This window comes from Hemicordylus capensis, chromosome 2 (assembly GCF_027244095.1).
Source record: "Hemicordylus capensis ecotype Gifberg chromosome 2, rHemCap1.1.pri, whole genome shotgun sequence".
NCBI classification, from domain to species: Eukaryota; Metazoa; Chordata; class Lepidosauria; order Squamata; family Cordylidae; genus Hemicordylus; species Hemicordylus capensis.
The window spans coordinates 403,490,023-403,506,958 of NC_069658.1; the positions used below are offsets into that span (position 1 = coordinate 403,490,023).

A 16,936-nucleotide genomic window follows, 5' to 3' on the forward strand; every position below is an offset into this window, starting at 1 on the left:
CAGGGAACACTTATCAGCAAAGAATTGTTTTATAAAAATAATAACGAAATGTATTTATAAAAAATAATAATGAAAATGTATGTACAACTCCACATTAAAAAAACCCAAACTAACATTATGCACCAAGAAAACCTGAATTCTGCAACCTGGGTATACATTATGCAAATAGAACAAAATAGTACAAATTCAATTTCTAAATAATTTATACTACAATTGCTGCTCATGTTTGCATTCTCTACTTTGATTTTATTATTAATGGAGGGGCAAGGGCAGCAGCTGACATACCACGCAAGGGTACATCAGCCCTGTAACACTGAGTGCATACAAGCTGTGCAATTTACACAAATTGTGCAAATGCAAAAATTGTGCAAATGATGTTACACAAGAAATAAGTTCCACATTGGAAATAAGCACACTTGTGTAGCCACTAAGGGTTAGAAACTTGCAGAGAGAGAGAGAGAGAGAGAGAGAGAGAGAGATATTCAAGAAACTTAATTCTGTACCCACCACCACTTACTCCATTTGTTCTGTGCTCCCACAGAATTGTACCATATGAATACTGTAGCTTCAGAATGTCAATATTATATGCTTTCTGCAGGCTCAAGCAGATGCTTAATATTGACAAGATTTTCTTTGTTACCACAGGAACCTGAGACTTTAAAAAAAAAAAGAAGATATGTACTTCAGTGCTTTCCCGGGATTCATGGACTTCTGGCCATTTCAGCTAGAGGCCAAGCAGCTGCATTTAAGAGACAGCTGCCATCAGAGGAAAGTGTCCTGATTTTTAATGTTTATTTTCCAGGTTGTTAAAAAGGTTAAGGATATTTTTCAATATTGTTTCACCCCCCTGCCTCCCTGGAAAGAACCACAGAAATCTCATTTCATGGAACCGCCTGGTTAAAATTTATCCAGAGAAGCATCAGGCTCCACCCTGAGAACATGAATATACACATACCTTCCAGGCTTTGGGCTACAATATATGGGGCAAAATGGCAGCAATTAATTCTATAGGAAACTCAAGAAGCTGCATAATCCCTACCCTTAGAGCAAGTGACTCTGGCCTACTGAAGTGGGAAGTCTGGGCCTGTGGACTCAGCTCACGTGATGAAATGCTCCTCCATACAGAATCCACACACATAGACTTCAGTCTAGTGCTTCACTGCAGCCACTCTACATATTAAGCCAGCCAATAAGAGGAAATGCCCACCATATTGGTTGGGAGAAGAATATTTGCTGTCTGCAACAACAAATGAAGTCCTCCTTGAGACTCTTAATACACCTTCATTTTTCCATCTTCTGTCTCTATATCTGTCTTGGTTATTTTTCTCCCAAGGTATGTAGTAGTACCATCCATATACACAGCATTTTACAAAGAATGAGAGGATAGGTCTCTGCTGTGAGGGACTTACAATCTAAATCTTGATAGAAGGGAGGCAACAGAGGAAGCAGGTGGGGGTGGAATTTTAATTGACTCTGCAGGGGTAAACAGGGGAAGAATATGTCATTGTTTCAGTCACACGTACTTCAGTACGTCAGTTCAGTTCCATGAGGACTAAGATGCTGTGCCAAAGGCGTCTCAGAAAAGGTGAGTTTTGAGGAGGGACCTGGAGGTACTAAGAAAAGAGGAATTACACACAGATGTTCTGGAAGGCAGTTCCAACCAGCAGGGGCAGCTGGCAAGGGAGAAAGGGTGGAGCCATTTGAGGGCATAGGAGAAGACCTTCAGATGGCTGAGGGCAATCGAGCTGGAGGAGTGAAGGTCACGGGCAGGAATGCATTTCATACAACACTTTCCTAGAATTTGCTTCATTTTGCTATAGCCAAGGCTATATATGCCTCCGAAGTGTGTGGGCCCTGGGGAAGGCTTTCTAAAATTTTCAAAGCTGGAAATGTTAGGCGTATATAAATAGAAGTAGTAGTAGTAATAATACGGTAGTAGGGAGAGAACAGAATTTCAGTGACCAGAGTAAGGCTTCATGTCCTACTAGTCTTTGTCCTACCCACCCAACACCTAGCACAGTGGCAGGCAACCAGCTGTTGTTGAACTACAACTCCCATCACCCCCTTCAGAAAACATTAAAGATGTGAATCTATGCGAATCTGCTTGATTTGCAAAGTCTAACTAAATTTGAGGGACACAGCCCTGAGCACAGCTGCTGAGTTTACTACAGCGGGAAATAGGCAATACATATTGAAACTGGCAAGTACAAAACAGCAAACCAAAGATCTATGTCACAGGTCAGTTATCTTCCATGTATTATACCCAGCTTGTTCAAAATCTGCATGGCAGAAATTATGCTTGGCAACACAACACCAGTTTGTCTGGTGTGGAACCCAAGTGGTGGATGCAGAATACTTCAGGACTTTTAAAAAAGTGAAAGGTTTCTTGTTCTCATGAATGAGAAGGAAGAAAAATGAAAGTGGGTCTACTAAATGTGCAGAAAGACACCCAGTGTTCATACAAGTCTGTGCATTCTATTTCTTCCCATAATCGCCCCTACACTAACCAAAACTTATATATTTCTCAACAGTGGCATGTGCATCTTTTCCTTTTCTATGCATCTCAGTTATTCACAAAGGACTCCAAAACTCCAGATTTTGCTACTGGACTAGAAAATATCTAAAAACAAGTGAAAATTTACAGTTTGGGTTAGTGTATTCTGATTGTATAGTGTTGGGAGGAATATTGCAGAATTTAACAACCCACTAGGCTACACCAGGCTATGATGGTTCAGAACTTTGAATGCTAGCTTGGGAATATAGAACTAGTTTAGCATCCACGCCCTCCTTCTTGCACAGGTTTTCTGTACGGCTTCAGGCAAGTCATTTAGGTCTGCATCTCATGACAATCTATAAATTTAATTCTCTTAGCAGGCATGCATGCCCAGGATTTGGTGGCGGAACTCCCGCGAGTGTTCCTGGCATTGGGCGAGAGTTCAGGGCAAAAAAAAAATGGCGGAAGATGGTGGTGGTGGGCTGCAAAAAAAGCCTGAGGAGGCGGCCTCAGCTGGCCAGGGGACAGCCAGTGAGACAAGAAAGTGGCGGGGAAGCAGCGGAGAGACTGGAAAGGGGGTGAGTGAGAAAGAGAGAGTGGGGCAAGAGAGTGGGGCAGGAGGGAGGGAGGGAGGGAGGGAGGGGAAGGGAAAGCAGGGTAGGAGGGAGGGGGGAACGCCAGCCTCAAATAGCACACAGATGCTCTGTGTGAGTAGGCTAGTGTAATATGAAATCTCCAAGCATCCCATATCTGGGAAAAGGCATACAAGTATCTTATCAAAATGGGTAAAATATGTGCCCGGCTCCCTATACCTTTGAATTGCCACATACCTTCCCAGAATTATGTCAAGATATTTGCACATCTCCTCAAAGACACGGAAGACTTCCATGTATTTAAACTGTAATGTGAGAAGTGACCCTCGTCTCTGTTCCTCAATTTCCCATCTGTAAAATCACATTAAATGTGCCCTAGGGATGTGCTTAGCTGAAAAGTAATTTCATTTCTCAGGCACACAAGCTCAAGGGATGGAGAGCTTGAGATCTATGGATACAACTGGCATTGTTTCACTCAGAGTGGGTTGTTGTACACAGATGGTGTTGTTGTTTTTAAGCATTTGTAGGTTCTGGGCAGGCAGTGGAGTTTCCTGGTCTCGGCTATCCTCATCACTGCCTTGTGACATTGGTCTCCATTATTCCAACTGTACAGACAGAAAAACGGAGACTTGCTCTAAGCCAACTGAGTCTGTCCACAACTCAAGCTGGATTTGAATCTAGAACTTCCCAGATCAAACTCTAAATTGTGTCAAATTATTAGTATTAGATTATGTTGACTCATCATTGATTAGTATTGAACTTGTTTCTGTTTATAGAATAGATGCTCACAAGCAGGGCCAGCTGGCCGGCCTGCTAGGTGAACCTAGGTGGCCACCTGAGGCGGAAGCCTGTGGGGAGCAGTGTTTTGGCCACCAGGTGCCTGCCACTGCACCCCCTGCCACCCCTGTGCCCACACACCCACCACCTCTTCCTCTTCTGTCTGCCAGCTGCTTCTGCTGCCAGAGAGGCTTCTAACTGTCACAGTGCATTGTAATAATGGGATCACAATGCACTGTAGGGATTCGAGGCTTTGCCAACTGTAGCAAAAGTGGCCAGCAGGCAGAAGAGGAGGCAGTGATGAGGGCAGGTGTAGTGGGTGTGGCAGGAGGGGCAGAGGTGGCAGTGGCCCGACCGCCGGTGGCAGGGGTGGGGCAAAGCCAGGCTTTGCCTGGAGTGCCAAATATCCTTGAGCCAGCCCTACACACAAGTCCTGTGCCCCCAGACTCCCAGATCACATAAGTCCTGTGTGTTGCTTTATGGTCATGGGGTGTGAAGGGTGTGTGTGTGTGTGTGTGTGTGTGTGTGTGTGTGTGTGTGTGTGTGATTGAGGGTGGGGGGGAACATACATAAGAAGTAAATGAATCTGCCAGTGACTCAATTTACTGTTAATACAAGTGATCTAATCCAGAGATATATCGCTGCAAATAAAATGGCGGGTAGATTACATTGGAAATAAAAAAAATTATACATAATTAACTGCTGTTTGGCTGAGGGGCGGGGGACCACCACCACAGCCCCAATGTTAGGGAAAGCAGCTCATTTCCACACCATTCAGAGACGATAACGTTATATTTTATTGAGACAATCTCTTTAAAGTTTTGGCCCTAAAAGTGTGAAATGGCCTGCGGCGGAACCAGCAATCTGGCAGCTCCCTTTGCAAACAGTTTAGCGGGTGCCGTAATAGGAAGGGAAAAGCCAACGGTTACAAATTAGCACCCAAGTAGCATTGCAAGACAAGCTAAGGATGCCTCCCTCTCTCCCTCCTTAGTTGGGTCTTCAAAAGTATTCCCCTACAAGCATTGCCTTCGCCCAATGTAATTTTAGCCTGTCTTGCTCATCAATCAATCTGCCCCATAAAGCCCTCTGACACACTGGAATATCAGAGAAACATCCACTCCATCAGTTTATGCAAATAGAACAAATCTCACCAGGCTTCTCCAAATATTGATTATGCTTCCTAATTTATAGCAAAATAATAATGATGATGATTACAATTATAATAAAAATAAAGTTGGGAGCAGTGGGGGGTGGCATGGGAGGAGCAAGGAGGATGTGTGTGTGAAAGAAAATGAGATTGGGAAAGCAGCTGGCAACTGAAAAATAAATTGCAACCAACATGGAAAATGTGGTGAATGTTTTGTGGTAAATGAGGGATGACAGGCTTGAGACAGGGAAGGATCAGAGAATGGGGGGTGGAATCTCTTACAAAGATCTTTAGTCATCCCCACCCAACCTGGCAAGACTGATGCCCTCTGGAAGAGGAAGGCTCCTCTCTTGATAGCAGGCTACCATGATAAAAGGCTGTTTTGCACATGACACTGCAACAGACCCAGGTTAGCAATCACATGTACACTTGACGGGGAGCTGCAGCCACTCAGATGCAAGCAAATAAATACATAAAGCTGCATTTGACCATCTATTTAGGTATGTATGATATTAGGATACCCCCTTTTCTTGTGGTAATGACCATGAATTGTCCCCTTTGCTAAGCAAGGTCCACTTTGGTTTGCATTTGGATGGGAGGCTACATTTGAGCACAGTCCGCTGTAAGATATTCCCCTTAAGGAATGGAGCCATTGCTCAGCGGAAGAGCATCTGAATGCTTGCACACAGAAGATCCCAGGTTCACTCCCTAGCATCTCCAGGTAGGGCTGGGAGAAACTCCTGCCTGTAATCTTGGAGAACTGCTGCCAGTCAATGTAGATAATACTGAGCTAGATGGACCAATAGTCTGACTTTGTAGAAGGCAGTTTCCTGTTTTCCTAAAGAAGAGTAGGAGTAGGGATGTTTATAGACAAGTGTACCTGTAAAGCGCATGTGTTTGTGACAGCCACATCTTACATGTTTAGGGTCTCTTTAAAAGTCTTTGATGTACACCTAAAAATACATCTCCATGTATGAAGAGTCAGAACTCGTAATAGTCAATCCCCATGGCTACACATGTTATTTATTTATTAGATTTATTTATTAGATTATTAGTTAGTATTAGATTTATTACATGTTGATGATAGGGTTGACAAATCTGTCTAAAGCTGTTCTTGGAGATGGTTTTCTTCCAGTATTTTTCACAATATCAAACCACTAAGATCTCCAGGATTGCTTTCTAATGTTACCTGGGTGTTTTTCACACAAGGCTTTTAGCTCGCATCTCCTCTGGAATGGAGGGTGTGCATTCACATATTGGCCAGATTTACCCTGAAGTCCCTGCGAGCTATGAGGGAGCACTTCACACATGATTCGGGTTTTTCATTGTGCATTAGAGTGCATCACAATGTGCACAGCTACATAAAATACCTCTGTCTGGGATATAGGGCTGTACTTGGGAACAGGAGTAGAAGACACTAACCCTCCCTGTTTATCCTGAAGTACCCTAACAATACCGTACCTTGCTCAGAATATAACCAGAGAACACTCTAGAGCTGCATCAAAGGCCAGTTTGGACAGTCTCTCCATTTTGCCCCAGCTGCCACCTGAGTTCCAGAGTGGACTGGCATGCTCATATCCTACCACAAGCTGAGTGACTGCCCATGTCAAGATGGTGGGAGTGACTACCAGAAGATTAGCTCCCATTGTGTCAGCATCGCAATGCCTCACTGAACTCACTAGTGACCCCACATGGCAGGGCAAAGAGTTGCATGGAGCTTGTCATTGGAAAGAAAGCAAGGTCAAAGCAAGGTCAAGAAAATCCCTGCTGCAAGGACCCAGAGCTGGCACTGCCAGGATGTTGCCAATCTTAAAACGTTGAGAGCAAGCACCAGACTTCCAAGCACCAGTCCTGCACAAGCACTAAACCTGAGTGACCAAGCAATTCCAATTCTGTATACTGCAGCTTGAGGAGCAACAACTACTCTGTGCTCTCGCTATGGAAAGATAGACTTTACTTGGAGTCAGATTCAGACCCTATGTCGGAAAGAAGGATATTCTCTTCAGTCTTGTGAAATGAGCCTGGAGTACAAGCTCTTGGATCTTTGGTTACAATATCTGGAGGCTTGTTAAAGCAACTCACTATAATTATTTATTAGTTAATTAAGTCATTGTAGAAGCTTTGTTAGATGAAACCAGTAGTACCTTAGTCCTACTCAGCAGTACCTCAGTCAGATGAAATCAGTAGTACCTCAGAGAAAAGGCAACCTTGGACTTAATCCTGAGTGGCACCCAGGACCTGGTGTGTGATGTCAGTGTCATCGACCCTTTAGGGAACAGTGACCATAATGCAATCAAATTCAGCATACATGCAGGGAGAGAATCACCAAGGAAGTCTAAAACAGACACTTTGAATTTCAGAAGAGGAAACTTCTCCAAAATGAGGAGTATGGTGAAAAGAAAACTGAAAGGGAAAATCAGGAGAGTCACTTCACTCCAGAGTGCATGGAATTTACTCAAAACCACAATACTAGAAGTCCAGTTAGAATGTATACCTAAAAGGAGGAAATGTATCACTAAGTCCAGGAGGATGCCAGCATGGCTAACAGGTAATGTCAAGGGAGCCATAAAGGAGAAGACTTCTTTGAGAAATTGGAAGGCCTGCCTAAATGAAGAGAACAGAAAAGAACACAAACTCTAGCAAAAGAAATGCAAGGAGACAACAAGGGAGGCGAAAAGAGAGTCTGAGGAACATTTAGCTAAAAGAATCAAGGGGAATAACAAAAACTTCTTTAAATACATCAGATGCAGGAAACCTGCCGGGGAGGTGGTTGGACAATTAGACAACGAGGGAGTAAAAGGGATGATTAAGGAGGATGTGGAGGTTGCAGAGAAGCTAAATGAGTTCTTTGCATCTGTCTTCACGGCAGAGGATACTGAGGATATCCCTGTTCCTGAACCATGCTTTTCGGGAATGGAGGCTAAAGAACTGAGTTAGATAGAAGTAACAAGATATGATGTTCTAAACAATCTGGAAAAATTAAAAACTAGCAAATTGCCAGGGCCAGACGGTATCCATCCAAGACTCCTTAAAGGACTCAAATGTGAAATTTCTGACCTCCTTGCAAAAATATAGAATTTATCCTTACAATCAGTCTCTGTACTAGAAGACTAGAAAGTAGCCAATGTAACACCCGTTTTCAAAAAGGGATCCAGGGGCGATCCAGGAAATTACAGGCCAGTTAGCTTAATGTCTGTTCCAGGCAAATTGATGGAAAGCATTCTCAAGTAGGATGTGCAAATCAATTCGGGTACAAATTGATTTGTACCCGCATCTAACTGATTTGGGAGATATGGAAACAGAATAAATCACTTCTGTGGTTCATCGGCTAGCTTCGGGTCCAAATCGAGTCATGTCAGATTTGATTTGAATTGCTTCAAGATTCAGAGTCCTCCTGTTATTTCCCCAGATTCTCAGCTTTCAAAAAAAAAAAAAAAAAAAAGCTAAGCTCTAGCCCTTGTAGAAGTGGAGCTATGGAGCAAAATGTGCACTATTTTTCAAGTGTTTGGATTCTTTGGTGTATAATAACTTTTCCTCAATGAATCCCTATGAGGATTCATTACACACCTTCATTTCTTCAATTCATTTTAACTGTCTTTGGACAGTGCCAACTGTCAACTGCCATGTGCCAACTATACCCCTCCTCCCACTCGCAAGGCAGTGGGGTACTACTCAGTTTATGTTCTAGGAATTTTTTTGTTTAGACTCTTCGGTGTCTAATAATCTTTCCTCATAATGAATCCCTATGAGGATTTATTACATACCAAAGAATCTAAACACCTAAAAAATTCCTAAAATATAAACCGAGTACCCAGTGGCTTGTGGATTGTGGGGTAGCTGGCATATGTAGATGCCACTAATTCCCCACTCCTACAGCAGTGGGGTCAAAATAAACAGAAGAAATGAAGGTGTGTAATGAAGAAACCAAAGAATCTAAACACTACAAAAATTCCTTTAAAAATAAACTGAATTCCCCAGTGTATGTGCATGGGGGGGGGGGGTGCGTATAGTTGACACATGGCAGTTGATAGTTGGCACTGTAAAATGAAAGTCAAAATGAACAGAAGAAATGAAGGTGTATAATGAATCTTCATAGGGATTCATTATGAGGAAAGGTTATTAGACACCAAAGAATCTAAACACTTCAATATTCCTAAAAAGTAAACTGATTACCCCATTGCCTTGTAGGTAAGTGGGGGTGTAGTTGGCACATGGTAGTTGACAGATGGCAATGTCCAGTCAAAATGAACAGAAGAAATGAAAGTGTGCAATTAAACCTTATAGGGATTCATAATGGAGGAAAAGTTATTATACACCAAAGAATCCAAACACTTGAAACATATGCTCTATAACTCCATTTCTACAAGAGCTAGAGCTAGAGCTAGAGCTTAGCTTTCTTTCTTTAATGAAAGCTGGGGATCCATGTTAGAGTTAGAATAGGGTGACTTCAAATCTCCATTATTTCCTATGGAAGAAATATTCAAAATAAGTAAAAACTAAAGAAAATCATTAAAAACCAATCAAGTGCTCCACTACCTTGAAATATGGGTGGTAGGTGGCACCAAATTTTGTGCCCCTAGGACCTTTATAAAGTGGTCTGAATCGATCTGAATCCAAATCAAATCTGGGTGATTTGGGGGGACAGATTGGGATACAAACCAAATCAGGGGTGATTCAATTTGGGCACAAATTGAATTAAACAAATTGTTTCGTGCACATCCCTATTCTCAAAGATAAAATTGTTAAGCACATAGAAGAACAGGCCCTGCTGGGGGAGAATCAGCATGGCTTCTGCAAAAGTAAATCTTGACCAGGAGAGCTGGTCTTGTGGTAGAAAGCATGACTTGTCCCCTTAGCTAAGCAGGGTCTGCCCTGGTTGCATGTGAATGGGAGACTAGAAGTGTGAGCACTGCAAGATATTCTCCTCAGGGGGTGGAGCTGCTCTGGGAAGAGCAGAAGGTTTCAAGTTCCCTCCCTGGCTTCTCCAAGATAGGGCTGAGAGAGATTCCTAACTGCAACCTTGGAGATGCGGCTGCCAGTCTTTGAACACAATACTGAGCTAGTTAGACCAATGGTCTGACTCAGTATATGGCAGCTTACTATGTTCCTATGTTCCTCATGAACCTTTTGGAGTTCTCTGAGAGTGTCAACAAGTGTGTGGATAAAGGTGATCCAGTTGACATAGTATACCTGGACTTCCAAAAAGCTTTTGACAAAGTTCCTCATCAAAGACCCTTGAAAAAACTTAGCAGTCATGGGATAAGGGGACAAGTACATGTGTGGATTGGTAACTGGTTGAAGGACAGGAAATAACGGGTAGGTATAAATGGAGAGTTTTCACAATGGAGGAAAGTAAGAAGTGGGGTCCCCCATGGATCTGTCCTCGGAATAGTGCTTTTTAATTTATTCATAAATTATCTAGAAGTTGGGATAAGCTGCGAGGTGGCCAGATTTGCAGACGATACCAAACTCTTTTGAGTAGTTAAATCCAAAACAGGTTGTGAGGAGCTCCAAAAGGATCTCTCCAAACTGGGTGAGTGGGCGACAAAATGAAAAATGCGATTCAGTGTTGGCAAGTGTAAAGTGATGCACATTGGGACAAAAAACCCTAACTTCACGTATACGCTGATGAGATCTGAGCTGTTGGTGAATGACCAGGAGGGATCTTGAGGTCATGGTGGACAGCTCATTGAAAGTGTCGACTCAATGTGCGGCAGCTGTGAAAAAGGCAATTTCCATGCTGGGGATCATTAGGAAGGGGACTGAAAATAAAACTGCTAATATTATAATGTCCTTATACAAAACTATGGTGTGGCCACACTTGGAGTACTGCATACAATTCTGGACACCACATCTTAAAATAGGACATTGTAGAACTGGAAAAGGTGCAGAAGAGGGCAACCAAGATGATCAGGGGCCTAGAGCACCTACCTTATGAGGCAAGGCTACAAAACCTGGGGCTTTTTAGTTTAGAGAAAAGACGACTGCGGGGAGACATGACAGAGGTCTATTAAATCATGCATGGTATGGAGAAAGTGGATAGGGAGAAATTATTCTCCCTCTCACATAACACTAGAATTAGGTGTTTGCCCATGAAATTGATTGATTGCCAAGAAATTAAGGACCAACAAACGGAGGTAGTTTTTCACACAACACATAATCAACTTGTGGAATTATCTGCCACAAGATGTGGTGACAGCCAACAACCTGGATGGCTTTAAGAGGGGCTTAGATAACTTCATGGAGGAGAGGTCTATCAATGGCTACTAGTCGGAGGGCTGTAGGCCACCTCCAGCCTCAAAGGCAGGATGCCTCTGAGTACCAGTTGCAAGGGAGTAACAGCAGGAGATCGGGCATGCCCTCAGCTTCTGCCTGTAGGCTTCCAGTGGCATCTGATGGGTCACTGTGTGAAACAGGATGCTGGACTAGACGGGCCATGGGCCTGATCCAGCAGGACTGTTCTTATGTTCTCCTAGGCCTGCATCACATTTCCAGCTGTGGCAACACTCCATACCTTCACGAAAGGTGGTAGACATACCACTAGGAGGCAGCCAAAGAATATATACCCCAGAGGAAGGTCTTTTACCAGTGTGTAGGTGATTTAATTCTCTAGGCCTTAGAATATTCTTGTTCTATCTTTTTTTTTTTTAGATCTCACTAGAAGTTGGGGCCTAGACCTTTATCCTGTGGCAGAGAGCTCTAAAGGCTAAAATGAGGAGGGGAGGGCCAAACCTTTCTCTTGATCATTCACAAAATTGCTGCTTTCCCGTTTCAATGAACATCTCCTTTGCCTTGTGCCAGGCCACAGTTCCTTCCCATTTTTCCTGAAGGAAATAGATCTGCTCTTCCACCTTCTGCACACCGTTAAGCCCTTCTTCCTCTTGCTCCCTCTCTTTATCCTTTCAGTTTCCCTGGAAATTTCTCTCCTTCCTTTGAAGGGAGGAAAGCCTGGGAGATGAGTTGGAAGAGGAAGGCAAGGATAGATTGGAGGAAACTGCAACTGTAGACATCCAGTTTCTGTACATTAACACAAACTTGTCTGGGGAAAGTATGCAAGTCATCCGAGGGAGAGCTCTTGAACAAATCCTGGCTTGATGAACAGAGTGCACTGCAGGATATACATTGCAAGGATTCACACCCACAGATAGCACATGAATACATGACTGACACCCTATGTGCCAGTTTCTAAACTGAGGTGTGCTGGGGCTCAAGGCTGTCTAGAAGGCATGGTCTCCATCATGCAAACCCTGATCCCTAATGCCTAATGTGTGGCTGCTGGCTGTGGTATTGCACACATGAGAAGAAACACTGCACACGCTCAAAGGCTCTCTCCTATTTCTTTGCATGTTCCACAGAGCCCTGGTACTGAAATGAACCCTAGACTGAGCCCTGGTTATGTTTAGGCCCTTACATGGCCTAGGTGTGGTCTGAAGCTCTGAAGGAAGGTTTAGCAAGAACACCCTTCCCCCCGCCACAAGAAAACTCCAAAATAGCAGCAGCTAGGAATGTTAGCAGTAAACAAAAGGCGAAGGGTAGAGCTCCTGAATAAAGCTACTTTTAACTTACAGAGCCGGCAGCCCATACAGGTAGCAACAGTACACAGAAATCCCTACTTGCCACAGGATGAAGAGAGGAAGCTTTTGGCTGGCCATGAAACCCAGCACTGCATTTTCAGTGCAGGGACCAATTTATCATGCCCGCCAGGGATATGTTTACAAAATTGTCCCCAACACAGCCGCATCTCCCTCAGAGGAACGCACTCACCGGCCCTTTAACACAAGGGCTGCTACAAGTAGGAGCGAATTGAGGTTGTGATTGTTCCAGCAACCCATTTGTAAGACACATGGCTAGCTCCCACTCCCACACCCCACGCTCCCAATCTTTCCCTGATTCCTGCCATTAAGAATATCAGGATTTGTTAAGACACTGAGACTACATATGGACTACAGCCTCCTCAAAGGACAGCTTCTGCCATTCCAGGCTCCGGAGAAGGCTGTAACCACTCCAGGTAGGGGGTGCTTGTGACCCTCTTTGCCGCAGCCTTTCTGCACTCTGCAGAGATTGGAAGATGTAGGCCCCTGAGACATGTTTGGAGTTTTACTATAATTACATGGGGTCCGCCTGGCTGCTTGCCAACAGAGTGTCCCCAACCAATGTGCCTCACTTCCTAAAATAAACTCCCAGAGAAGAATTGGGAGACAAGGAAATGCAGTTGCACTCACCCACACCCCTGCTCTCCTCTGGTGCCATGCTGCCAGTCCTTTGGAGCCCTAGGGGAAGAAAGCCAAAGAGAGAACACCAGCTTGTGTCACTGGTTGGGATATTTCCCTTCAGATATGTATTAATGCAAGAGACTATAAGATACCCAGAACATCCTTTCTCACCACGGCAAGGGTTCAAAGATCGCTATATTACATTTACATCCCATCCTTCCTCCAAGGAGTTTAGGAAAACAGACATCGTTCTTCTCCCCACTCCCTTCTATTCTCGCAAAAACTCTGTGAGGTAAGTTAGGCTGAGAGATAGTGGCTGGCCTAAGGTTGCCCAGTGAGCTTCCTCCAAATGGGGGCTTGAACCCAAGTCTCCCCAGTCTTCGACACTCTGACCACTGGTGCTGTTGGAACCAAGAAAAGCAAAGTGAAACTTTTCAAACCCTGAAGGCTCAGCAAATGAAATATCCTAGAAAACGTCTCTCTCAGCTTCTGGCCATAATGTCTTAAGTCGTTTTTGTTCAGAGAGCTGGCAAAGTCTTTAATTAAGACAACAAAGTACAGACTCCTAGAAAGACATCAAGGTACAGATTCCTAGAGAGGCATCTTCTCCAACCAGTGGCGCTCTTACCCCTGGACTTCAGGGCTAAAGTCCAGGGCCTCCACAGCCCCTGGGGCCCCCAAAATCCTCTTTAGTCTGTCCCAGGTGGTGTGGTCACCCAGCCAAGCATGACAATGCTTAATTTGCAGTGGCCAGGTGGGGGATGGGGTCCAAAGACCTTTAGGTCCAGACTCCACAATTACCTAGGTGCACCTCTGTCTCCAACCCTAAAGCAGCATTGTGGAGGCCAGATCCGTCTCAGCAGACAAATTACTTATTAGCAAGTGACACAATTAGGCTTTTGTTATACACAAGGGGTAGCTCCTTACATAAGAGATTGGCTTGTGGAACTCATTGCTACCAGATTTTACAAAAGCCAACAGCACAAGTAAAGGGGTGACAAACAAGCAAATTTGCATTGATTGGCACTAAACCTCTGACTGTTAAAGGATGAGAGCAATGAAACACAATGTATAAAGCTTGTCCATGCAAGCATTAACTGGGTAGGACAAGAGTCCTACCCAATTTTAGGAGCTGTGCATGATCCCGATTTGTTATAATCTATGAGGGGTATAACAAAAGTCCTACCCGGTTTTGGGAGTTGTGTGCACTCCCAATTTTTTAGCATTTGCAAAGGAAAAACAAGGTAGGAGGCACTAACAGTAATATTCAGCCAGCCTCCTGCTGAGTAGAAGGTATTTTCTTCCTATCTCATTCAGCAGCTGCTGGGGAGGGCGGAGCCATCCTACGCAGTGGGAGGCTAGCTGACTATCACTGTTTTTGCCTCCTACCTTGTTTTCCCCACACAAACTAAAAAGTTAGGAGTGTGCAAAGCTCCCAAAGCTGGGAAGGACTTTTGTGGTATCCAGTTAATGCTTGTGTGAACAAGCCAAATATCTTTGCAGCTTCTAGTACCTTGTTCTCTCTCACAACACTGGTCACACTTGGGGGGAAAAGATCCTGTACTATCTATACCACTAATCAAATACAACATGGCTATGTTGTAAACCACTTTGGTACCTTATTGGCTGAAAGGTGTTATAATTAATTAATTGGCGCCCTCAGCTTCAGCATAAATCATGAATATTATCTGTAATGCTTGGATAAATGGCGTATTTTAAAAACAGGATTATATATTTAGACGCTGAACACAGTGAACGATATTTTGACGATAACAAGATAAGTTGATTGACTGGGAGATTCAGCAGTACAGGCAAAATATGCAATTCTCAGGACCAGTTCACACTTTATTTTCAATCCACACAGGTCTGATAATCTTTGGGAATGTTGGAGCAATATAATGTGTGAACCTGATGATCATGGCTCTAGGTCCACAGCAATTCTTTGATTGTGACAGCTTTTTCCCAGCTGTGACAATCACAGGAATTGTTGTAGACCTTTATAGATGATTGCTTGGTTCATATATTAATTTTCTGTTTGTGTGTGTGTGTGTGTGTGTGTGTGTGTGTGTGTGTGTGTGTAGTTTGGCACACATACCATGTGTGTGCCAAACTACTTGCTCAGACAGAAAATTCACTGCATGAACCAGCCCTTAATTTCACTGTAAACTGAAACCTGCCATTGTACAATCTGGATAGCAGCCTGTCATTGCCTTGCTCTGTACTTGAAATTTTAAAAAGCAGCCCAAGAAAGCAAAAAGACATTAGGAAAACTTACAGTTATTTTATTTACTTTCTATTTCCTAATCAAAAGTTTTGCCTGTCTTGCAAGTTGCTCTCTCTTGCTCTTTGCAATTCCATCTGTGCTTTTACGTATTGGTTGGGAAAGGGTTTTTGTTTTCTGTCAGGACCCCCTTTTAAAATATTTGTCAAATGGGAAATGCATGTAACAGAACTCTCCCTTGTATTATAATTTAAGATTAATCCATATTGTTATGGTCCTAAATAAATGCTGTAATATTGAAATGCAGTTCAAATTAGCTTGACAGAGTGCCAGAAGCACAATTAAAATGTTATCCAATGGGTAATCACAACCTAGTCTCTACGTTATAAGTGCCACTTGCAATCTGTCGTCTTTTGACACAGAGAGAGAGAGAGAGAGAGAGAGAGAGAGAGAGAGAGAGAGAGAGAGAGAGAGAGAATGCAGAATAGATGTCCTGATCAATGCCAGTGGTTAAAAGCCCAAAGTAGATACTGAACTCCTCTGGCAACCAACCTATAAAACATTCTTGGGAGACTTTGGCGGGGCGGGGGGGATTAAAAGCAGGATGTACAGACTCTGGATATTGATGAGCTTTCTGCTAAGGCTGGAGTCAAATGATAGTACGTGGAGAGTCCTGAAGGAGCTATGAGGGAGCATCATTGCCCCATAGTATGTACCCTTAACCCACTATTGCCTCTGGTGATGGCAAACAGAGTTTAAAGCATTTTGGAATCCCATCTATCAAGAGGCTGCAGTGGGATAAAAGAAATGTGTATTCTGAGTAAAACTTTCATCTGCTTTCAGTCTAAGAGGCCTGATCTACTTGGTCCATTGTCTAGGAATCAAATTTAGTAGAACTCTTCCTGTCTTAATTCAGATTCGTGTACAAAGGGCTGGTTCTCATGATCCCTGCAATGGTGGGGAATTAGGAGATTTGCTTAGGGCAGATGCTCCCAATTACCAATCATAAGAACCTGGAAATGTTCAGAAATGTCAGGTTAGCACTGCATGAACCCAACATTTAATTGGGATCGGCAACTGTAGACCAAATCCTAGATTATAGTTCCCAGTTAGATGTTAGGCTGGCACAGTGCCAACCTGACATTGCTGAAAATGTCTGGGTTCTTACAATTGGAAATAGGGAGCACACACATTTTCCAGTTCCCGGTATGGCATACTTGAACTAACAATGTGAGATCTGAACCCACAACCTTTAGTTATGTAGTCAGGTATACCAAACAGTTGACTATTATACATTTTGCATGGATATTACCAATCCATCCCCAATGCGTGTGTGTGTGTGTGTGTGTGTAAATAAGTTAATTAAATCTTTCACATTTTCAAGAAGTTATCCATATGATTTATTTATTTATTTTTAAAATTTGATTTTTATACCACCCTTCCAAAATGGCTCAGGGTGGTTTACAATTAAAACAAAACCATTAAAACCAA

General features: G+C 43.3%; 1 protein-coding gene across 17 annotated transcripts in view; it reads right to left on the minus strand.

Moving 5' to 3' along the window:
• BAHCC1 (BAH domain and coiled-coil containing 1) overlaps positions 1-16,936 on the minus strand; it is a 137,811-nt gene that overhangs the window by 76,236 nt on the left and 44,639 nt on the right. For 10 of the 17 annotated variants that reach the window (XM_053295476.1, XM_053295477.1, XM_053295479.1 and 7 more), the window contains one exon: positions 13,234-13,281. The exons of 5 other annotated variants lie outside the window; for them this stretch is intronic. In XM_053295476.1, coding sequence (XP_053151451.1) covers positions 13,234-13,281 — 48 coding nt within the window. Of the gene's footprint in view, positions 1-13,233; positions 13,282-13,664; positions 13,743-16,936 lie in introns of those variants that run through there. 2 more of the 17 variants (XM_053295488.1, XM_053295486.1) reach the window with 1 other exon arrangement.